The sequence below is a fragment of the Malus sylvestris genome, chromosome 5, assembly GCF_916048215.2.
Source record: "Malus sylvestris chromosome 5, drMalSylv7.2, whole genome shotgun sequence".
Classification (NCBI taxonomy): Eukaryota; Viridiplantae; Streptophyta; class Magnoliopsida; order Rosales; family Rosaceae; genus Malus; species Malus sylvestris.
Genome location: NC_062264.1, coordinates 8,575,384 through 8,600,460, shown reverse-complemented (window position 1 = coordinate 8,600,460; position 25,077 = coordinate 8,575,384). Strand labels below are relative to the sequence as shown.

The following is a 25,077-nucleotide window of genomic DNA, read 5'->3' as shown; positions in this document are numbered from 1 at the left end:
TTAATTTGGGGTCTGAATCAGCCTGTGCAAAGGATTTTGGTTTGTTATGGGCATAAAGACTAGCGATAAAACAACAGTGAGAAGTAGACAAATGATCATAGGAAACAAAATTGGATAAAGTATGATGCGTACCTCGACCAGAAGATGACGACCTGAAGGGAAGCACAACGGCGTTGGAGCATTGGTAATCTTAGAGGTATAGTGGTGGGTGGCATTCACGTTGACCCCGTCGTGGAACGATATGTGGTGTGTCCACTGGTGATGGCATGTGTGTGTTGATTGTAGTGTGTATAGGTTCAATGGATGGTAGTTGTGGAGAGGGTAGCAAAGGCAGGGTAGATGTGGTATTATTTACTGAAGATGAAGTAGGTGGGCTAGATGGTCTGTCATAGGATTGGTTGGGCTGAGTGTCGGCTGATGTTGTAACAGTTGGTGAGGAAGGTATTAGCGCTAGGTCTATGTTTGAGATGTTTGTGTTTATGGGTTGATGTGTGACATCTGGTAAAGGCAAGGGTATGGCAGAGGAGTCGTGGTAGTCAGTTTATGTGTCTCGTGGCTGGGTAGAAAATGGAAAACATTGTTTCATGGAATGTGACATCACGACTGGAAAAGAATGTTTTGGTAGAGATGTCATATAGGCGGTATGCTATTTGACCAATAAGGTAGCCCACAAAAATACATCTACGTGCCCTTGGATCAAATTTGTGTGAAGATTTAGTGTTGGTGGCGTAACACAAGCAGCCAAAGACTTTCATGTGGTTGTAATGGGGTGTAGTGTTATAGAGCTTTTCATATGGTGTGCTTTTGGAGAGGACAAGTGTGGGTAATCTATTTATTATATAAGCAGCAGTAAAAATGCTTTCCCCCCAAAAGGTAAATGGTAAGTGAGGTTGGAATCTTAGAGCATGAGCAACGTTTAAGAGATGACGATGTTTGTGCTCGACGATTCCGTTTTGTTGTGGTGTTGCTGGGCAAGAATGTTAGAAAATAATTCCCAAATCATTAAAAAAATGACGCATTGAAAGAATCTCACTCCCATTGTCTACCATGACTTGTTTAATGTTGCATTGGAATTGTGTTTTAACAAAGGCTATAAAGGATTTTAGTAAGTTTTGTGTTTCAGATTTAAGGGCCATAAGATGCACCCAAGTGTAGCGGGAGAAATCATCCACAATAGTTAAAAAATAACGAGCATCAGAATGTGAATGAGTGCGATGGGGACCCCAAATGTCACAATGTATGAGATCAAAAGGTGCATGTTTTGAAATTGAACTTAAATTTAAAGGTAAATGAGTTTGTTTTGCCATCGGGAAAATTTCACAATGCTTATTAGGATGAAAGGAAACATTGGGAATTGGTCTAGATAAAAATTGTAATGGTGTAGTAGAGTGATGTCTTAGGCGGTAGTGCCATAAATCTTGAGTGGTGGAGACAACGTTGGTTCGGATTTCTGATGGTGGTTTGATGGTTGTGTGTTTGGATAGATAATAGAGACCGTTATTCTCCTTCCCCAGGCCAATCACCTTCATCGTTTTTAGGTCCTGTAAGATACAAAAATTAGGATGGAAAATGACAATACAACGTAAGTCACGAGTAATTTTACTGACTGAGAATAAGTTGACCCGAAAGGAAGGTACATGAAAGACATCTGTGAAGTGGGGAAAGTTTTGGTGTGAATTTTCTGCAGTGGTGGGTTTGGCACTGTGAACATTGTTGGCTGTGGTACGCTTGTTCTTGTTTGGTGGCTTGATTGCCTTGCCATGGAACTTGTGCCTTGGTGGAAAACCGATAATGTAGAAGCAGTTATCAACTGTGTGTGTATCACCTTCACAGTATGTGCAAAGAAAGGATTTCCTGTTGTCTTGTGATTTTGCCGGCAGCTTTTTTCTTGTGTTCTTTGTGCCTTTTGTCACGTTCATGGCATGAATAGTTGCGTCACGAGCACCACCAAGTTGCTGCTGTTTTTCTTCTTGGAGTATAAGTGAGTAGATTTTTCTGATATTCGGAAGTGGCTGCATCAAAAGGATTCGTCCACGAATAGCAGAATATGCGTTATTCAATCCCATGAGGAACTAGAGGATTTGTTCCTGCTCTTCCCTTTTAGCAATCTTCTTTAACCCTTCAAAATTACATGAAGGTGGAAGGTTGTACGATCCCAGTTCGTCCCAAAAGGACTTAAGTGTTGTGTATTAAGCTGCTATGGACTGTTGTTGTTGACGATGTTCAACGATCCCTCGTTTTAGTTAAAAAATACAGGAAAGATTAACTTGTGAAAACCGATCTTTAAGGTCTGACCAGACCTCAACGGCTGTATTGGAAAAGATCACAGTATTGGTCATGGTTGGGCTAACTAAGTTTATGATCCATGATTTCACGATTTGATTGCATCTTCTCCAAGCTCCATATTTAGGATCATCCTTCGACGACGCTTTGAATGAGCCGTTGACAAAACCAAGTTTGTTCTTGGCCTCAAGAGAAATCACCATGGCACGACCCCACGTCGTGTAGTTGTCACCCTCCAAGAGCTGAGTGACAAGAGAGTGCCCAGTATGGTCTGAGTGGTGAATATAATAGGGATCATTGAAATCCATAACCTCTGTATGTGAGGTGATGGTGGTTGACTTCTTTGTTGGAGTTTCAGACATGGTGGTCGATGATATAGGCGGAAGCAAAAGTGAGCAATATAAGGCACTAGGATTGCGCTCTTGTACCATAAAGAATTTGATAATGAAGAAAAAGCTTTCTTGTATATTTATGTGTATCTGTACAACTTGTTTACAATACTTATATAGGAATAAATTTAGTCTAAAAGAAGTAAACTAGCAGACAAATAGCTAAACTTTAGGACCTAATTATAATGATTACAGTTTGATTTATTCTATAATATTTGATCCACAAATCAAGTTTTGATTGACGTTGACTTTGATTTCTAACAGGCCAAGGCATCACAATATCATAAAATGTCCATATTTCTCCTTGTAATTAAGCACCTGTGAAACGGAAACAACAATCATCATCGTAAAAGAAGGATCAATGTTGTCAATAATCATATATACAACCAAACACTGGATGAAACAATTTTACAGGTCACAAATCTAATTCTTGAACCAATTGAATTAAGAATAGAGTAGGAAAGGGAATAAAGAATCATGGAAGGAAAAACATCAAATCTTCATACCATTGTTTTGCATCAAATCTGTAATCTTACATCAGTTGAATCATTCGTGCATCACCTGTGGATGCAAATTTTTTCCGCGGATGATTTGACAAAATTCCACTTATAAGAGAACAAACACAGTGACCTAATTGACGAACACTCAAGAAAAAGGGGAGGGTGCCTACCAAAGGGCCTTTGATGCCTAAGAAAAGGTAGAGAGAAAAATATAATGTGAGAGAGTCATGAATAGTAAGTGGCGATTTCCGTTTCCTATAAAAACTTAGCTATTTATAGGGAATAAACCCTAGCAAGCAGCTGGAATGGGAGGCAGAGCATACTAGGCAGTCTTCAATAATGTTACCCAGTCGCATCAATACTGCCATCTAGTAGTCTTAAAGGTCTATATTGGTAAGAGTACATGTGTGGTACGGGTATGACCAGAAGAGCTTGGAGAGCTAGGAGATCCCATAATCTATGTCATGGGTGGCCCAAAAAACCCATAATGTATGGCATGGGCAGCCCTGAGATCTCATAGCCCATTAGTGGCATAAAATTCAATTACTTATAGGCAAACTATGTCTGATTCACTTTAGGTAATTTTGTGGTCTACTTCCAACTTTAAGGATAAACCCGTCACATTGAGCGTATTGTCCATATGTCATTCTCCTATTAGATGTGGTTAATTTATGTCTCCACATCATCTCACCAAATTGTCTACCTTAGTGACCTCCTCATAAAATAAATATTGTACAATTGAAGAAATCATGAGAAAAACATTGCCTACGTAGCCAAAGACGAAAAGAAAAAATTGAAAGTGGAAGTGTGAGAGAAAGAGTGACAAATACTAAAAAGAAGAAATAGAAAGTGTGAGATGAAGAGTGACAAATACAACCATGGCAAATGCGGGTGAACTCATGCCATCAATTTGTTTTAACTCTCAATAATTATGTTTGCTGTAAAAATAAAACAACAAAGACAAGGAACATGATTCGAGTAAATCTGAAATGGAAAGATGAAGCAATTAATCCAACCTCCAAATGGCATATGTGCGTCACTAATGACCTTATCTAACAACCAAGGCCAGGATCGGGTAGTCAGTCAAAACGAGTTAACGGTGATCCTCATCCCAAAGTCAAAGTACAAAAGAAGACCATAAAATAGTAGAACAGGGTAGGGCCACGTATCCGAGCTCATGATTCGTTGGCGTAGCGGATACACACTCTTTTGCATATAAAATGAAGCGTTTGAGGGCCTTTGGGAGGCCAGATAGGTTTTTCCGGACGCTTTCTTCTCCAAATTGTTAAGCTCTCGCTGATAAATTCGCTGCCATGGCTCGCCGCTCAGGAGGTACGCGCCGCCGTCTCTTCTCTTCCTTGTATTTGTTTTCTGCTTTTTTATTATGTAGATCAGAATCCTCCGTTGGGTGTGATTTGGTTTCCATTTGTTTTCGTTGATTCTAGGGTTTCGGGTTTGCTGATAAAACCATGAATCGATATGAAATTTATTTTTCTTGTACCATATGTCCATGTCGCTGTTTAATTAGGGTTAGGGTTCTAGGGTTTCTAATTTCCAAGGAAATGGAGGTTCTAGGGTTTATCTTAATTTATAAAGATTTTTATATAATCGTTTTCACTTGGTTTTCTGAATTAGGTTTATTGTTTGGCTAGGCGAATTAATACATCCACAGAGACATAAGGGATGCTTTATGAATTGTGTTTTTCTTTTTGTAGTGCGCTTTACATGTTGTTACGATGTTCATAACCGAATGAAAGTTATTAGATGTAAATTCTGTTGATGAAATTTTAGGGTTTGTATGTTCCCATGGCTGGGATAAACACTATGTATTTTTGTTGTAGTAACTTTTGGAGAGAGCTTGAGTTTGGGTTTGATTTCTTCATGTCACGGTGATTTAAATGCGTATTCATTTTCCCCATTTATGGGTTGTGTATGGTTAGTTTAATGCTCGTTGAACTCCTTTTGCAGGTCGATCTGCCCGCCCAGCTCCCCGTCATGCACCTGCACGCAACCCTCCTCAGCCTGGTACTTATTTAGGACATTACTGATAAATTAGCACTATTGCTAAATTAACATTTATTGCAGCAGGATTTATTTTGTTTGTCAATATATAATATTGCCCTTTCACCTCTAATTGCATTATCTGTGTTACAATGCAGTTCGCCAAGCTCCTCCTCCAGCTCCAGCTCAGTCTGGAAGTGGTGGATCTATGCTTTCCGGAATTGGATCAACCATAGCACAGGGTAATTTGTTTGTCTGGTTGCTTATTTCTGTGTTTGCACGATAATAAAAATTGGTATTGTATGTCTGACTTCCCCTCGTGTTGCAGGTATGGCTTTTGGTACTGGAAGTGCTGTGGCACACAGAGCTGTGGATGCTGTGATGGGTCCTCGCACTATTCAACATGAAACTGTAGTCTCTGAGGCCACTGCTGGTGCTCCAGTCCCCATGGCTAGCAGCATGGGTGGCTCAGATGCATGCAGTAATCAGTCCAAGGCATTCCAAGATGTATGCAGAACTCTACACCATTTTCCTTTTATTTTCCAGAAAATTTAGTGTCTCAAGTAAATGTTATTATGTTTCTTTGTTATACTTGTGGATGAGGAAGGGGAGGAATAGGAATGTACCCTTCTAGTTTTTTTTTTTTATTTTATCTTCTCTTGCCCTGCTGCAATGCATTTCTTTGATGTGAAATTTGGTAGTATCTTGCCAGAATTTTTTATATACCCCTTTCCAAGAACTTGTGGTGCCTAGCGTGGACTGTTTTATTTGTAATTTCATAATATCTAGTTTCCTTTTGTTGTTTTAGCATCAAATGAGTAATCTACAGAATCCCTTGTGGAATTTTCATTCCAAATATCCTGGATTTTCAAGTGCTTTTCAGAAGGGTGTTGTAATGTTTGGCATGGATATCCTTGTGTTTTTATTTTTGGTGAAATAACCAAACGATGATATGAATCATGAGATATTTGTGTAATGACGTTTCATGCATCTGGAAGAGTTTTCTAGCTAGTCGAGACATGAATGTCTTTTTAATGGTTTTCACTTTGCTTTATTTGACCATCAAAATGTTCTTGTTTCAACAATTATCTTGTAATTAATTTGACTGATCCTTATTAACTGAAATGAAATGGGAAGTGTGAAGTGGCTTCAGAACTAACTTCAGTCTATTTGTTGACATTGCAGTGTGTCAACCACTTTGGAAGTGATATAAGCAAGTGCCAGTTCTACATGGATATGCTGTCCGAGTGCAAGAAGAACTCCGGCATGTTGAATGCCTAAGCACACTACTTTCTTTGCCATGAGATGAATTATTACCCGATTTAAACTCTGAACGTTTTATTCATTCCTGTGCCTGTCGTGATGATGAATTAGTGGTCTATTGTGGCGGAAGGATTTATATAAATCTTTGTATGCATGGTAGTACGTGCTGCGTTAATTAGTACTTCTTATTTGAACTCGGTTTCTTGTTTCCGAGTGTTCATCTTGGTAAAATAATGATTTTTGGAGCTATGCTGGTTTCCGTGTTATAAGTGCTCATGTCCTCTGCTGTGGTCTTTTCTTTACTGGAACTGCTGTGGGAAGGGTTTTTTTTTTTTAACAAATGATATTATTTACATTAAGGGGGAGGCGGTGAGATTACCCAGTCTCACAATGGGTTAGAAATAGTGTAATGGAAGGAATACTATTAAACCGTAGTAGTAAGTGGCAGGACATAAAGATTTACATGTAAAGAAAATGCAGTGTTCCTCTCCCAGCAACTCCAGCCCATGGAGATAGGCTGGTCCAAAGCCTAAAAATAGACTGGCACCATCAAAATCCACTCCAGCCGAGCCAAATAGGCTGGCATCCAGCCCAAACCAGCTTGTAGGCTGGCTCAAAACGTGCTGAGCAATGTCTTGGCCTATGTGATGTCACGTTGGTGTCCAGTGAAGCCCACTCCTTTCCTGACGGAAAAAGGCGGCGGGGCCTGTCATTATAGGTAGGGGTGGGCATAAAAACCGTCAAACCGGAAAACTAAATTGAACCGTGACAAAAAAAATAGCATTGACCAAAAAAGTCAAAATCGGAACAAAAACCGAACCAAATCGTTTCAAACGATTTCAGTTCCGGTTTGGAAATATTAAGAACAATAGGAACCGGATTGAACCGCTTTTAATATAAATTATTGTTTTATTATTATTTTTTTATATAAATAAGACATTTTTCCAAGAAGACCATGTACATAAACCCAATATTTTACTTCACTTCTCTTCCCCTCCTTTGTTGTTTTATCACCTTTCTCCCCCCTACATTATTTTTTTCCATTCTTTTCCAGTATATTATGCATTATGTACATTTTAGGTTTAGTTTAAGATCTACACTTTGGTCTTGTTATGAGCCTTTCTATCTTTTGAGTTAAATTTATATGCACACTTTCTATCTTCCGGTCCCAAATTTTGTAGATTGGAAACTCAAATTTACTTGAATTTGTGGTTGAAATACGTGTTTGGTATTATAAGTAGAAAATTAGAAAAAAACATATATATATATATATATATATAATTTTGGTTAGAACCGTAAACCGGCATGAATTGAACCGGAACCGTCATGAACTGAACTGTACAATTTTAGTAATAAATTTAAGCGGAATTGTACCGAATCGAACCGTTGAAATTTTCCAGTTCCGGTTCCATTTTGAGGGTGGAACCGGGCCGAACCGGACCGTGCCCACCTCTAGTTGCAGGCGTAATAATCAGGAGTTGGAAGAAGCCACGTGGTGCGTCTTTGTCCGTTGGATTTCCAACAGTAAAAAAAATTTGAAATTCAAACCCAATGACTAGTGATGTGACGTGTTCTAGGCCGTCCGATTCCTAGATCAACGGTTCATGATTTTTGGCCAAAAAACATAAAAAAAAAGGAAACAGTTAGAATTATGACTGTTGAGCATGTGTCCAAATCTGGGCGGTTGGATTTCAATCCTTTCAAATCCAATGATCCAGATTAATTAACTTAATAAAAACTAAAAAAAATTATTAAAAATTGTTTAAAAAAACATAAAAATTAAAAAAAAAATTATTATTTTTCTATAAATACCTAACCATCATCTTCCACTTTACACCACATTTAAATCTTGGCTAAATTATTGTAAACAGATAGTGACACGTGATGCTTCGGGATTGGTTGAAAATCTTATCGGAAATCTATCTACAAAATAGTACTTTCAGATAATGACATATGACGTGACAAGATTGGTTAAAAATCTTATCCGAAATTAAAACTAATTTTTTAAAATTATTTTATAAAAAAATTAATAATATTTTAATACAAATTGACTAGACTTTGTATCAACGCATTTTTTAGGGGTAGAGATGCATTTGACCAATTACTCTTCATTAGGGTCAGTCACTATTCATTTGAGTGGATTAAATGGACTGGGTGTCAGCACATTTTTTAGGGGTGAACTTGCTTGTTTCCGAAGTACTACTCGGGCCATTGAGCTTGAACAAAATGTAGTGTTCCTCTCCCTACTGCAAGAAATCCTTCTCTTATATATAAGAATTAAGAAATTCACTCTTAATTTTCCAACAAACTATAACCTCAAGCCCATTGTTTTCTATTTCCTCAAGCTTTAAGCTTTTTCCTTCCACTTCTCATCCTCTACCTTTGAAACCTCAACCACCATTGTCAAATGCTCACCAAGACACCAAGAAAATCCTTAAGCCCTCATTCCACACTCAAGCTAACACCAAAGGAAGCTCATGCACTCTCATCTGCTAAACTTATGACTCTTTTAACTCCCATACCTCAAGCTCTCAAGCCAAGCCATTTTTCAGTGTTAGCATATCATTACCAAGCATTTCGGCAGTTGCCAAAAACACTTTATCATCGTCGGGAGAATCTCAACATAACATCACACCAAACACTTAGTAGCTTCTGGCAAAAACAACAAAGCATTCTCTAGGGACTCGCTTGTCCTTCAAACTGCTTTGGGCCTAGTTCATGCACTCATATCTATTAAGAACACGTGTGATCCGACAACGACCCAATTAGTTAACGTGTTAGAGCCGAAACTCGTTATTTTTGTGTCGTTTCGAGTCGAGCTAACATATTTGCCAAGTCTAGTTGAAAATGTTGAGCTGTGAACAACTTGTAGGCCCACTGCTAACAAATTCAACCCTCCACTGCTGGACCCTTTGATACGCATTTTTCTAATTAAAGTGTCTTCTTGAGAATATCAACATTATAGTGAGAAAAGAAGATTTCCTTCATGTGGAATTCTTCAGTTAAAAATTCTCTTATTTTTTATATGGAGTTATACAAATGTTGCGTTGTCTCGGGCACCAAAAATCTCAAGACCGGCCCTACAACTTCCTTCATGTCTTCCCTTATCTCTACTTTAATCTGCACTAGTATAAAGTTGTTTGGACTATAATTTTTCTAGGCATTGGATGTCAACCATTCGAACCATAATTAATTATATTAGGATTGATTTGCAGTAATTTTTGTTTCCTTTTCGCTGCATGCTAGGCCACGGATGTCAATCATATTGTACTACTTGAGTGAGATGATCAGAAAATGCAAAGATTTTATTAGCAAAATTAAGCAACCTTGCAAACTCTTCTTCAAATTATACTTGATAACATATTAATCCTTAAGCTGCCAACCTAAACACAGTTACCAACCTAAGAACGCCGAAACAACTAACGACCCTTTCTTAGCCTCTCCTCAAAACACAAGATATTCACACTTAATTTTTTTTTCTTTCTTTCTCATGTATTAGTCATTTATCATCATAATTCACCCTTGAGAAAGCTTCTGCAAACCCTCTTCCATGCCTCTCTGTCTGGCTCACATGCCTCCACCTTGGCCTTCAATTCTTCAGTTTCCGAGTCCTAAAACCAAATCAACAATAAAAAAATTAAACTGTTGCATGATTTGTTAACTAGACGAACATTTGAAAAGATAATGATAACGATTTTGATACTCCCAATTTAGCTTCTGGACCGCAAAGCGGAATATTTATAGAGTGTTTACGATCACAAAAATGTTATAGAAGTATATTACCAAGATGTATTCGAGCTTGGCAAGGTGATCGATAAGATTGAGAAGAATGTCTTTGGTGTACTCAGGGTGTCCTTGGATTCCCATCATGTGATCTCCATACTTAAACATCTCCACACCAGTCTTATCCGACCAGGCAATTAACTCAGCCTTAGGCGGCAGTTCCCACACCTATTTTTTTTAATGAGATCAATAAACATGAATTTATCTATCAAAACTGATATGTATAACAAGTTAAGCAACATATAATTAATTAAACTTGACTTTCGTGCATGGTAAGGTAAACCCTAAACCCTAAATGCTAAAGTATTTTGCATGAAAGTCAAACTGATATTGTAGGACGATCAACGAAGGAGAAGTAGATTTGTGGACAGACATACACACCTCATCTCGATGGATTTCATATATGGAGAGAAGAGCTGGAATTTTGAGAGTGGATAAGGCCTTGGAAGATGATGACAAGTGGACGGTTCGGATTCCGATATCCCAGCCTGTGATGGCTCTGCCAGATTTTCCTCCCAATGCACGGCTCAATATCTAATCAAAGCCACAACTCCCAATCATTCATCACAAACATAAACAAGCATCAATGGCATTAATTTGAAGGGTGGAGAAGGAGTTGGCTGCTCAACCATTTTCAAGCAACCCAAAAAGAAATATAACTAACTAAAAACTAACAGAATCGACATATAAGTTAGCCTATAAGTTATAACACACCAAAAAGTCGAGGCCATCTATTGTGTCCTAAAAAAGCAATAGAACGAACTAACTCTTTTACCTTCATTTTTTTTTGTGATTTTTTTCACATTAAGTGCCTCCATGTTTCAAAATATCACATACTCAACCAGTGGCTCGTTTATTAATCTGTCATCAGAATAACAAGAATTGTATTGAGGAGGAGTTGGAATGAGGTGAAGTTAGAATCAGATTTTTATTGATGTTGTTTACTAAAAATTTATGGAATCAGAGTAAAAATAATACGATTCCGTATAAAATGTTTACTAATATAATTCACATGAATACGAATATGAAAGCCAATGTGTGTGATTATAAAAGCTCTTATTCTAAATAATATATTTTAGATGCTTCTTACTTATATCACTATTCCTATACACACTACAAAACTTATTTTTAATATAACTTTTTATTAATTAACCTAAATAAATTTTAAAGTTTTTTATTTGTTAATTGTTTTTTGAATTCAGTAAAACTTTTCCAGCAACTAGCCAGCTATGCAAACATAATAAAGCATGTCTCGTATTTCAAAAGAAAATTCAAGGAAATAAGGGCTGCGACCATGGACAGAAGAGGAGAACATGGACTAAGGACAATAGCAGACATATCCCACGTATCAAGTAGTGGGAGGTGAGGTGATTCATCCACGAGAAGGAGAAATTTTTAGTTGTGATGCGAAGATAAGTGGTACATCACGTGTTTTCATAGGAGTGGTAAGAAATTTTATATTTTAAGTTATTAACTTTTTAGCACACATATATCTCACTATTTGTATAATGACACGTGATGTACCACTTCGTTCACACCGAAAAATCTATCCACGGGAAGAATCAGAATCCCTCCCAATAAAGGCAAAGTTGCATGGAAGTATTATTATATATGTATATTTTTAACGTGTGCATGTGGTGTTGCCTTTATCTTACGTTCATAACATACAATTGATGACAGTGCGAAACCATGCACACGTTTCTCTCTCCTTCCTTCCTCCAAACCAAAGCACCCAAAAGTCACAATCCCCACTTTTCTCTTTCCTTCCCCGCGATCCAAAAGAAGAGTGCATTTTTCTCACCATACTAAATGTTGATGTTGCTCATCATCTTATCAATTACTATTTTTCACCTTTTTGTCCGCTATTTTAGAACAACTCTCTACAGTTTAATAGATCTCCATCCCAAACCCTCCTATACGCTTTATTTTGAGTATAGATCCGTGGGATTTGGGGTGTTATTGAGGTTGAAACCACCCTCTTCCGCTGGTTTCCATGGTGGCCGTGCGCTTTTTGGCCGTTTCAGTGGCTTAGCCACCTCGCATGCCAAGATTTGAGCCGAATTCACCTTGTTTAGGCCATAATTGATGCGAATCCGTCTTGATTTGGCAGTGATGTGGACGGTCTTGAATCTGTCACCACTCATCATTGATCTATTATGACAAATTTGCATCGCTGGTTCTTGCGTATTGTGTTGTTTGTAGTGACTATGTAGGGAATTTACTATGCTTGTTTGTGGTGCTTGATCACTGGATAAATACCAGTTTGACACTTTTATGTAATCATGTTTTAGCTTTAATTTTATATTGCTATTGCTATTGCTAAAAAAAAAATAAAAAAAACACCCAAAAGCCAGAAGCACACAACATTTCCTATCAAGTTTAGTTTAGCCACCGACAAATTACAAAATGTCATGGAAACTTTCATAGATATTATATTTAATTCTGCCAACGTCAGTTGGAATTTAACTTTTATAATATCTATTGGCCAAAAAGAAAAATATGTGACCATAAACCAATATACCAGGCTTCTTTTGCCCTAACCCAATCAAATCACACTCAGGATTAGGAACAAAATAGTCACCTAATTCAACACACATCACACAAATTACACACATGATTAATTTTATACCCACCTCTCTTTAGTGTCGGTCACTGACTCTTGTTTGAGACCCAAATGCTGGTTTGTTAGTTCACAGACTCGGACAGATTTTTATTGGAATTTATGCTCTATTTGAATGAGCAGCAATGTGATTTTGTCTCTGAGTGAAAGACAATCAAAGCAAAACAAAAACAAATATGGCCATATATTATATTCTCTTTTTATGACATATTTGATCTTCAAATGATGAATATATTAAGTAAATGCATGTATCGTTGCTAAGACACAAAGTGTGAGTCAAAAGATAATAATAATAAAATGAGAACCAACGATGGTTCTCCAATAACGTAAGGGTAAACCGATAAGGCTATGTCGCAAACATCTAATGTTGCAACCTTTAGTGGCCTTCTGGATATATAATGTTGTTAAGTAGTGGGCACCAGCTACTCCTGATACATTTTTGTAAAACATATACATACAGATGGGGAACAAAATCAAGCGTTTTAATCAATGGTTAAACTTAGAGAGAAAAAGAGGGCACCTTACTTATTACCTGTACGTTTCTTCAATGCTTAATAATAGATAATACTTCGATACTTATTAGTAAGTACTTTATATATTTATTTTTTATTTAATCCAATTAATAGATATCACGTGTTTCTTATTTTTTTAAAATAAAATGTGTTAAAAAAATTATTGGGACAAATTAAAAAATGAGTATATAAATCCCTTACTAATGAATATTTAAGTATTATTTCAGAGCGGTTACTTAACTTATTAATCACAATTAATTCTGTGCTTCCATAAAGACTATTATACCCTTAATCTGAAATAACCGAAAATGTCAGTGTCCAGCAGGGAACAGTCTTTTTCCCACCATTTCGTTTTTTTTCAAACAGTATTTGAAATTTCTTTGATATTGTTGATATTTCTATGGAAATATTCGAAAAATTAAAAAAAAAGATATGGAGCAGGTAAAGTCAAAACTTCACTACATATAAGAGAAATTCTTAAATTTCGGCTAAAATCGACATATTTTGTTGAAATTTCCGACATAACGATTAAATATAGAAGAAACCCTTATATTTCTTTTAAATTAGTGTTTGACAATCCCTAAAATTTCATTTTTCTTAATTTTCATCAAAAGCTACCGATATTGATATATCTATCGATATTTCAACAAATTACATATCGATATTTCTACCAATATCAACATTTTAAAAACTGTTCCCAATGAGGCATCCAAAATCAAAATCCAAAAAAAAAAAGAAAAAAAATCAAATAGGAAACCACGTTAAAGCAAAATATACTAAAACGACCAAAATGCTCTTTCTTAAAAAATCCAATTTCCAGGAATTGGATCTCTCTTAGGCAAACCCTCCGGATTCTCTTGAACGAGATTAGTGGACCGTTAGATTTTTATCCGACGGCTATAATTATTATAACTTTTAGAGGGTCCTCATTTGTAGTTTTGAATAAATATCTAATGGCCCACTAACAACGGTCAGGAAGATACCGAGGGGTTGCCTCAGAGAGGATCCAATTCCCAATTTCCAAATGGGAAAAACCAACCGATTACCGATTCGACGAAGAAAACAAAAGACAGACAAAGAATGAATGAACAATATATACAAGGATGAATTGTGAATATGATCATTCTCTTCAATTCATTTGATTTGGGTTCAAACCCACACTCATTTCTTAGTGTAAATTAGAGTAATAATATAGCTGGTTCTTGTGAAGATGATGACAAAAATAAAAATGATGGAATGATTATGTACCTGATGACCAAAGCAAATGCCGAGAACTTTTTTCTTGATGGAATCCAATTTCTGGAGGAGGGAGAGGAGCCTGCAGATCCAGGCATCAGTGCCGTGGGCATCCCTGCTGCTTCCGGATATCACAAACCCATCGTAGCTTTCAATCTCATCATCCTCCGGAAACTCACCGCACACCACCCGGTACAAGTCCCAAGCCTCCCCCTCCTCCGCCAGCATTCTCAGATACACCCCAAAATATCCCCCGTACGTCTTTTTCACAAACTCCGTGTCCTCTGCGCACAGAAGCACTGCGAATTTCTTCCCACCCATCTCAGGGAGAGGGAGGATTAATTGGATTTCTTAATGGGGTTTTAGAGAGAGATATTGCAATGCCTCTCCGCCTCTCCAAAAGACGAAATTTGAGAGAGAGAGAGAGAGAGAGATGGTCTGGTCTGGGTGTTGAAACTCCTTGGACTTACATGAGAGTTGGCCACATGCTTTTAAACTGCTGGGTTCTAGAAACGCTCACGTTTCTAAGCCAAATTTACGATTTTGACACCTAGTGCAGTTTTCCAAAAATACCCCTTGGCATTTGAATAAACGATATTATTTACACGAAGGAAGAATGGTGAGACTTAGTCTCACTATGAACTAGCAATAATGTAGTTCAAATTTGCTTTTGGAAAAAATCAAACTTAAAATCTTTTACTTATAAATGAATATGAATATCATTAGACTGTAATAATTAGTACTAAGTGGCTACCCCTTGCTATTTGGATCGTTTTGTTTTTTAATTTTTCGTGTTTAACTTTTTATGCATGCTGGCTACAGTGAACGTAAATGAATCTGCCTGGCTTAATGGCCTCCATTAGAAAGTTAGATGAACCTTCTCATATATAATTCCCACCTACGCAAACTTGCCTTTTTTGCTTGGAAGAGATCCTCACTAGATCTCTCCGGATCTCTCCCACCAAATCCACCAAGTCCACTTATTTGGGTTCTTGAAATTTGATCTAATGACTACAAATATAAAACCCCTTAAAAAGATAATAATTTTAGTCGGTGGATCAAATTTCAAGAGTCTAGATAAGTGGACTTGGTGGCTTTGGTAGGAGAGATCCAGAGATGATCTCTCCCCTTTTTTGCCCACTACGCACCATCACCAGGCCAAAGTTAAGGACTCAAAAGTTAAAACCCCACAAAAAAGGAAAGTGAAATCTGTTATTTGGATGGGGTGTGCTATCCACATACTCCATTTTACTTCTCACACACCCCTTGATAATTTATGTCCGTTGATCTTCTTCAATTCATCAAATCTGACGATCGAAAATTAAAAAAGTGTGTAACAAATAAAATAAGATGTGTGAATATCATATCCTTATTTGGATATGTTTATCATATTTAACGTATGTGATAAAAGGATTGCGTCTAATTAAAAAGGGTACTAAAAGGATTGCGTCTAATTAAAAAATTGTTTAAAGGGAAACAATATCTTTTGAGCTTATACTGGCGTGCTGCGTGGTACATGCAGATTATTGAGGAACGATAAGGATCCTGTTCCATGGATTATTATATATGAGAAGTAGCTACGGCTTCATCTTTTCTTTGTTTGCGTGATGGATATACACAGTGACGGCATAACCATGAATCTTATTTATATTAACTTCTTCCTTATCTTCTTTTCTTTTACTGCATGAATTAAGATTGCCCTTATCAAAAAACAAAAGAAAGTTTTTTGTTTCTCCATCTATCATCTTACATTTACTAAGTTCACGCATATTGAAAATCAACAATGTTGGGTTGTAAGAAACAGAGTATTTTCATGTAATGAAAATAGATCTAGGGCAAAATCTAGGTTATAAGTGTTATCATGGTTTCATGTAATGGAATTAGATGAAGGGCAAACGTAGGTTATAATTGTTATCATGGTCCTAAAAGATGCCAAGCAATAGTTCGACAGTGAGCAAGATCCTAGCACCTAGGCTTCTAGGCTAGTCCGGGGGCCTAAGCAGTTATTTTTTTTTAATTTAATTAAATTTGTTGTATAAAATGTTGAAATTTTAGAGTCAAAGGATCGAGGGTCTCACTCCAACATCACCGATACTGTTCCCAACTTGGTAATTACCACATGCCCAACTCGTCAGGTATGAGGTTTTATCACAAAAAACCTCGGTGTTAATTAGAGTAAGGTAATCCTATTTAAACTCTTATTCTTCTTTCCCTTTGGTCGATGTGGGACTCACTAAAACATATAAATAAATGTCAACTTTTGCTTAAAAATTACATAATCGTATTAGGATAAATAAATTATAACATAGAATGATATATAAATCATAAAGTACTAGAAGATGTTGAAAACATAATGAGTGTTTTTCTAAGTATATAACAAGTCTTTTACAATTAATTGAAGAACTAAAATGTAAAATGAAAGTTATTTATTTTCTATCTAAATGAGGGTCACTAAGCTACTTCCTTAGATTTAAAAAAAAAAGAGCAAAAAAAAAAAAGGTTTCAAAACCACCCAGCTTGCCTAGACCACCTAGGCGGGCAAGGTGGATGCCTAGGCGAGTTTAGGCTGGCACCTGGGCAGGTCTAGGCACCCTTTATTATTTTTCTTAAATGATAGGGATTAATCAGGGCGATGGTCAATCCCTTATATTGCATTATCAAAGAATGAGGTTATAAATGTGACGTTACTTCCAATTCAACATAAGGAAATAAACCAAAACTCTAATTGTTACCCGTTGTGGAACAAAAAATAATCCCAAAAATTCTAGAGGCGACACATGGATTTTTACTCAAGAAAGACAAGATTGCCCTCAATAAATGGGCAGGCTCCTCAGATACTCTTACGTGTAGCTCACACCCTTGAAGGTCCCATCAGCTGAATACGATTGCCCACAGCTCACCTGCCATTGGCAAGGAAAAGTCAAAGCATTAACGATAAGGATTAATTACCCAAATTCTATCTTTAATACATTCCCAATTGAAGAATGACTCCAAGCAAGTAAGTAATATCTATTTAAATCAATTAGGGATAATTACTCTATTATCTCATTATATTATTTCCTATTTAATATCTTGAGAATATTTCTCCATAAACATTGGCCAATAGGATGCCGCCATGAGTAGGGTAAAACCCTAACACTATGGCCGACCTTCTTCCCTATAAATACCCCATATTCTACCAAATTTCAGAAGCTTTTGCTACCCCTAAAAAGCCATAAACACTTTACTCTCTCAGGGAAACTAACTTAGGCATTGGAGATCCATTGGCCTAACCCCCTTACCTCGTGGGCGCATGAGGCTTAGGTCTTTGATCAAATGTGTTGATTGTTTTGCAGGTGCATTTTCGTTAAGACTGAAGACGGTGGAAATTTGCATCGACAAATTGGTGCTTTCATTGAGAGCTAATTAAAATACTCAAAGAAGCCTCTTGCATTTGTTTCTTGAATTCTCTGTTACGTTGAATTTCTCACACGTTGTATCAATTAATTTTTCCTAGAAAAGTTTCTTGATCAATCCTTGGAGAAAGGATATAATGGTAGGAAATTCAGAAACCACGACGAACGGAACCCTTTACGTAGAAGGATTTGGATCGAAGAGTGGAGACGAGGACATAGCCCCATGACGGCGATCCTCAAGGTTCAACGCGACGATAGGAGGAGACCCACCGCCGCCACCAGGACCTAGCAGCCATGGCCCAAATGCAAACAATGCTGCCCTTGCAGCGCCGCAACCCTCAAAACCTGGGCAGGAGGCCCAGGTCCACTCCCTAACCCACATGCAGGAGGCCTAGGTCCACGAAAAAGCAGGCCTAACCTAAGAGGCCCAGACCACTGCAGCTCAAGTCGCAAGTTAGGCAGCCTAAGTTGTAACAGCTGGAGCCCAGCCATCAGCCTAAGCCGTAACAGCCCAGGCCCAACTCGCTACTGAGGTAGCTCGAGCCCACTTAGCTGCCAATCGAGCCCAGGTTTGCGAAGAGCCAGCGTCGGCCCAGTGTGTAGCACATGCCCAAGGCTAGTTACCACATGTGCGAGCCCAACGCGTCTACACACACGGCCCAACCACCCAGCCTGGTTGGCTTGCCCCGCGACTTGGCCTGGATCCCATTCCAATCCGAGGCCACTCTGGCGATCCAGATTCAGACCACCAATCTCGCGATCGACTAAGGGTTATTTTCACCCCACATTTTTGCATGAATGCACGTTATGAGCTCAAGTTTTGTACCTACAACCCATTATACTTCCACCACATATGGAGACGCCCATTATCTAGACTTTTCCAATTTAAATGGCGAGTACTACCTGCCTCAGCAGGTTACCAATTTGATTAACGCCTTCTTGCAGCAGACCACCTTGGTCAACTAACTCCTCGAGCATATCGAGATGCAGCGCGCCCCAAACGAGGTGTCCCGAAGTAGGACAAGGGTGAAATAACGTGGCTCATTCTTGTGAAGTCCCGACAAACAGCTGCTCAGCCCGCCATGAACTATGTGTTCATGTAGTGTGCACTCTCGTTTGGGCCATTGGGAAAACGTCTTTTCCCGCTTAGATATGTAGAGAAGCGTTCATTCCAAACTCAGCTTACAAGTCAATATGTATTTAAGGTTGGGTCCAAACTCCAAGGAGCACTTAGGACATTCCAGGTTAAGTGTCCACACGAGGCTAGGCCCGCAAAAAGATCCTCCTACGAAGCACCGAAGTAGGCAGCCACATAACAAACAAAAGAGAGCACGGGAGCAAACCAGCTTAAGTTCCACTGGCAGCCTTCGCCAAGCGCAACGACGAGCAGCACAAAATGAACCTAGTACATCGCAACCTCAACACAGATGGGCAGGATATGCCGAAGAGTAACATGGACCAGCAGGTCAGCATCGATGGCAGTTGGAGGCTCTACTACCCCACCAGACACAAATCCATGAGGAAATACAAAGGCTCGTAGTAGAGGAGCTACACTGCCCTTCATAGAAACGTGGCCAACCTGAGTAGGTCACCATTTACAGACGAGATCGAGCAGACAGAGCCATTGTGGAAGTTCAGCCTGCCATATTTCACCTTGTTCAAATGAGATAAAGATCCGGATAGACACTTGATGCACTACTGAAGTGCCATGACTGCCGTGCATTTAGCAGCCATACCGCTCTTGGCAGCCAAAGTTTCCATCAGCTCATTCTTAGCCACCCCGGCCTGGACTGCCTGACCCTCAACTGTTCCACCAAAAGCAACCTCGAACGAGAAATCAAGTAGATCAATTGGAGAAATGGAGAAAGTTTCGAAGTCCTTATCAGAAAACTCATAATCCAATGACCTACCCTGAATGTCACACCCCGCCCCCGAAATATATGTTTTCAGGAGTTAATTATAGTAGGCCCAACTTACAATCATAGTTAATTTATTTCCATTAATCACATTCCTCTAAGTCAATAATTAGAATTCTTACAATCTATCCATATTTTCTTAAATGTCAAAACATATCTTTAAATTAACATTTGAATTCACTATCATTAGTCATTATTCTCCAAATAATTTCCTTCATCCCACGTAATCCATAACCATTAATCATTTACCAAAACATACAATTTCATTTCCTATTTAGAAGCATTTCCTTCTCTTAGGTCAAAATTCCATCTAAATGTTAATTCTCAATTATTTAATCTCATTTGTTGTATGGCTGCGTCTAACGTCTCGTTAGACTACCTACGTACCCTAAACAGGGATTAAGCCATTCGTAGTTCACATTTCCAAAATTCAAACCAAAATCGAATATATTCATTTAATCCAACATATACCACAATCATATTAATATTCAAACCAAAACAGCTAGGTCTCAAAAGCATTATTAGAATAACAAAATTTGCATAAAAACACAATGTCGGCTCCCTGACCGTGTGCCGTCGCACCCGCTGCCTCCAGTGGCAGCCGGTCGCCCCGGCTCGCCTGAAAATTCAACTATTTCTACAAATTTTAAAACAATTACAGAAATGAAGATCTCAAAGAGTAGAACAAATTTTATACCTGTAGCCAAGTCCAATTTGGCCTGGAAAGGCTCCAATTTGCCTCGAACCCACCGGAAACCCTATAAATGGGTGACTTCGATCCTTCATCTCAGGTGTTCCGCCACCCCTTTAGTTGTTTGGGCTTTGTTTCTGACATCTAGGGGAGGGTTTTAACGAAGGAAATTGTATGAAATTATTTCACAATTTATGGATTTTGGGCAAAGTCTCATGCGACACCCATTAGGATTTTTGTACCAAAATACCATCAAATTCCCTCAAAATTTTTATGGAACATGAAGAGAGAGGGCCAAGGTGATGATTGAGAGCGGTTTATAGGTCCAATTCATCGAAAAATTGGACAAAAACGGTGAGGAACCGTCGGCTTGTACAGTCGGGTCACACGGGTCAAACTCCCGATCCCCCGTGTCTCTTTCTCTCCTTTCTCCTCCCAGTTCCCTCTCCCCATTGGTCCCTCCTGCTCAATTCCTTTCGCTTTTTCCTCCTTTCTCTTCTTTTCTTTTAATCACAACCATCCATCACTTACCATTGATAAAGGTAGTCAGAACATGCAACTTAAGAAAGGAGTCAAACTCCCATTCTCCACTAACCTCCAAGGTGTTTCTCGTCCACTCATAATCACCTTTGTAGGAAGCATCAAGCAGTCGATGGCAAGACCTTAGCTGCCCCACGCCTTCCTTATGGCTGATTTCGAAGAAGTACCAGAACTCATTTATGGTCAAGCCAAGATCAAAGAACTTGCTCAAGTTCAAGAACCCTACCATCGCACGAACTGCATTCGGGAGCACTAAGTAGACCCACATTTCATAGAGCAGATCACCTCTTGGAAAAGACATGGCATGGGAAAAGTAAATCCCAACACGAAGTAATACAAATGGAATTTGACAGCCCTCTTCCCAGCAGTGGCACCTTTGTTGCACGGTTTATGGCCGCTATCATCCTTCACCCACTTGACGCGAACCCCTGATGGAATCGCATGTTTGTACATCTCAAGAAAATCCCGAAACAGCTCATCAGAATTGATCTTTGACATGTACGGCCGTGAAGTAGCCCACCTTATCGGAAGAACCACCTTGATGGTACAAAGGTGGAAGATATTTGTCATTTTTGCGATCGGAGGAAGATATCTCAAAATCTCTGCAAAAAGTATGAAGGAAAATATTTAGAAGGCGGCTCGCGAAATATATATATATGAAGGACCGTGAGCACAGCGCCCCAGCGCTAGGCCCCACGGCCCAACCCTCTCACTCGAAGCACAGCCCAATACGGGGGGAGTCCGCGCATCCTTTCCTCATCTTCTTCGTGCACTTACCACCCCAAGAAAATAGGCCCAGGCCTCTCAGCCTAGCCACCAAGACCCAAGAGCTGACCCATGCTAATTTCTCCCACTCTCTCACCCTCTGCCTGCACGGGCTCATGCCCAGCAGCCTCTAAAGCCTGGCCCAAGTCGGCCTCTCCGTGCTTTAGCGCCCAGCCACTTCGGCCCGAGCTAAGCCGATCATCTGGCCCACGCCAGCTGGTTTTCCTGCCACACCACCATGTGCACCAGCCTCGTGGCTCCCTTGCCATGAGTCTCACACACCCTTGGTCCCTTCCAAACCAATTTTTCAAGTCCCAAGACTCCTAAAAAATTCAAGAAGAAGAAAATTCAAATTTTTCTTACCTTGGTGTGGCACAAAGAAGAACAACAACAACGAGAGACGACTTTTTGCAAGGGCAAGAGAATAAGAAAGCTAGGGGAGGGGGAAGAAAAATTTCCTCTGGCTTCTCTCTTCCTTGTTAGAATGATGATTCTTCTCCAAATTTATTTAATCCCCTGCTTAAGGCATAATTAAATAGGTACTGGGGACAATTAGTTTCCTTTTCCTAGAAGGAGTTTATCTCCAAATCAAAAAAGGAGACTAAGTTCAAATTGGGAAACAACTCTACAAGCCCATGCGATTTAGGATTTCTACACCTACTGCCATTTTCCTATGTGCAGCCCAGCATGTGTGGGGGCCTTTGTGGAACAAAAAATAATCCAAAAAATTCTAGAGGCGACACGTGGACTTTTGCTCAAGAAAGATAAGATTGCCCTCAATAAATGGGCAGGCTCCTCAGATACTCCCACGCGCAGCTCATACTCTGAAAGTCCCATCTGCTGAATACGACTGCCCACAGCTCACCTGCCCTTGGTAAGGAAAAGTCAAAGCATTAAAGATAAGGATTAATTACCCAAATCCTATCTTTAATACATTCCCAATTGAAGAATGACTCCAATCAAGTAAGTAATCGTTATTTAAATACTATCTTGAGAATATTTCTCCATAAATATTGACCAATAGGATGCCATCATGGTTGAGCATTTTGAGCCACTGCCCTCCTTAATTCAGCCAACTCATCCCTTAGTTGTTGAGTAGCATTATTATTATTCTGGAAGAGAAAGGCAGGCTTGTTCTTCGGGCTTCGGTCATTGCCTGTGAATGCTTCTTTCTTTGATTCAGGCTTTCTCCAGTTGGCTCTTCCTCCCTTATGAGCCAACGGGGGTGGCCTATAAGGAGAGGTTTATCCGAAGCTGCTGAGCTTTCTTTTTGGCTGGACTCTCCTGTTATTATGGGCATCCTATACTTTGTCCTTTCTTGTTCGCTTTGCTTCCTATTATTAAATGACAATAATGGGAAGCTAGGAAATTCTTTCTCCATGACTTGTTCTATCACGGGCTGACTTCCTTCAAGAACTACTTTCTTCTTTCCCCTATCATTTTCTTATTCTAACAGTGGAAATAGGGGAATAATTGGTTCACTTCTGATGGTAACCTGGCTCATCCCACTTCCCTAAGCATTTTTTGGAGTAGAAAACTCCAAATCTAACCTTCTTTGTAAATTCCCTGTTAAGGTACACAGTTTACTGACTTCCCCCTTGGTTTCCAAAGAGATTTTTTCCATACTTCTTAATACTTGTATCATAGTAGCCTGTAATTCCTCATTAGTTCCTCTCCCTTCCGACTTTCCGGATAAAGATGGGCTTTCCGGGACCACCTTTCCTGATGGGGAAGAAGGATTTCCTGATTGATTTGTCATTTGTAGCAAAGGTTGAGAAGACCCGTCCTTCGTATTCTTTCTGCAAAGTTTATGGCTTTTCTTCTTGGACATGCAAGATCAACACAAATGAGGTCCCACTGGGCGTGCCAAAACTATGTTCGTGGCAGGAGTTTCCGTCGGGGATATCTCCTAGCCGACGAGCACACAGCTCCCCGAGAGGTTGGCACCGGTTGATGCTTTCTGTCGGGGCTTCTGCTTTACTGATGGGCTTGTCGGGCAAGGCTGAAAGAGAAGGACAGAGTTAACTTTGAAAGGTGCCTTTGTGGGGCCTTAGGTGTAGGCCTTGAGGCTCACAATCAAGATTAACTTTTAAGTGCTCAGGCGTGCCACTACCATATTTAGCATGACAGATGTAAAATGAATGTTGAGTTTAGTTGCACATATACTCGAGAGGCCATGTTAGTTATAACATGCACCTTTGTAAGGCCTTAGGTGTAGGCCTTGAGGCTTCCGATCACGAACTAACCTAGTACTCGAATATACGATGTTTATTTTATTGTCTGCAGAAGTGTTATAACCATTATACTTCTGATTATCCGAGCCCGCAAAGCAGAATGAACCCAAATAGGTGCCTTTGTAGGGCCTTAGATATAGGCCTTGAGGCTTCCCATCAGAATTCCTTCTATACTCAAACGTTATACTATAATCATAATATAATAGAAATAAAACTAAGAAATAGATCGATTACTTGCGCCCTAAGTAACTTCGGACTTCTTGTTATTAAAGCTTGTCGTGGATGGGTTAAGTCCACATAAGGTTTTTTTTTATGCCTTGAGGCCAAGGACTTTTAAATGATCAATCTTACATGCCCGAGAGCTTAGAACTTAGATCTGGTTTGAACTATGAAGACATATTCAAATCGGATTCAAGAGCTGAGAGAGTCTTTTAATAGCCATCTTACTAGAAATAACTTGAATACAACTTGAAGTATACAACATATTGCTAGGCTAATGAATGAAAAGACAAAAATAAAGAGGGTCGGGCAAGGCTGATCGTCTTGCAACTTCTTATCTTTGTGGTTTATTAAGGGGTTTGAGAGCTTTTAGAAAAGGGGTGTAAGGAGATGAGTTTACAGAAAGAAATCGATACTACAGCAAGCTTAGGACAAGGTAGCAGAGCTATAACAAAGGCTTTTGGTAAGGGTTTATCCCGAAAGGGATGAAGGCTTGGGCTGACTACAGCTTCGTTAGAAGGCAAATCTGGCTTTGAGCAGAGTTTGTGCTTGTATTTGTTTGTTTGATTGAGTGTCTCCAACTCTGATTTCTCTTTCTTCTTTTATAGACACTTTGGCTTGGCCTCCTGTAGCAGTAATCTTGCCCGAATGCAGTTTGAAGGATAGTAACTCATCAGCTATTTACTTGTACTGCCACTGTAAAGTACTTTTGGGCTGATTAGCTGGCTGG

At 39.1% G+C, this 25,077-nt stretch overlaps 2 protein-coding genes across 2 annotated transcripts; one reads left to right on the top strand and one right to left on the bottom strand.

The window, feature by feature from the left end:
* Positions 1-4,340: 4,340 nt before the first annotated feature.
* LOC126624151 (uncharacterized) lies at positions 4,341-6,685 on the top strand. The gene is made up of 5 exons (XM_050293180.1): positions 4,341-4,504; positions 5,141-5,197; positions 5,332-5,415; positions 5,502-5,680; positions 6,359-6,685. The coding sequence occupies exons 1-5, from the start codon at positions 4,486-4,488 to the stop codon at positions 6,452-6,454; spliced, it is 435 nt and encodes a 144-aa protein (XP_050149137.1). The 5' UTR covers positions 4,341-4,485; the 3' UTR covers positions 6,455-6,685.
* A 3,035-nt stretch (positions 6,686-9,720) lies between these two features.
* Positions 9,721-15,034, bottom strand: LOC126620703 (gamma-glutamyl peptidase 5-like). The gene is made up of 4 exons (XM_050288932.1): positions 14,600-15,034; positions 10,601-10,753; positions 10,220-10,387; positions 9,721-10,047 (listed from the first exon to the last, which is right to left on the bottom strand). Exons 1-4 carry the CDS (start codon positions 14,906-14,908, stop codon positions 9,946-9,948), a joined length of 732 nt encoding a protein of 243 aa, XP_050144889.1. The 5' UTR covers positions 14,909-15,034; the 3' UTR covers positions 9,721-9,945.
* Positions 15,035-25,077: the final 10,043 nt, after the last annotated feature.

Excerpts from the sequence above, each read along its gene's own strand:
- LOC126624151 (XM_050293180.1), top strand. Across the intron at positions 5,198-5,331 it reads ACGCAACCCTCCTCAGCCTG|TTCGCCAAGCTCCTCCTCCA; the intron begins GTACTTATTTAG and ends GTTACAATGCAG. Across the intron at positions 5,416-5,501 it reads TGGATCAACCATAGCACAGG|GTATGGCTTTTGGTACTGGA; the intron begins GTAATTTGTTTG and ends CTCGTGTTGCAG.
- LOC126620703 (XM_050288932.1), bottom strand. The coding sequence starts at position 14,908 with ATGGGTGGGAAGAAATTCGCAGTGCTTCTGTGCGCAGAGGACACGGAG. Across the intron at positions 10,754-14,599 it reads GCATTTGCTTTGGTCATCAG|ATATTGAGCCGTGCATTGGG; the intron begins GTACATAATCAT and ends GGCTTTGATTAG. Across the intron at positions 10,388-10,600 it reads ATGAAATCCATCGAGATGAG|GTGTGGGAACTGCCGCCTAA; the intron begins GTGTGTATGTCT and ends TAAAAAAAATAG.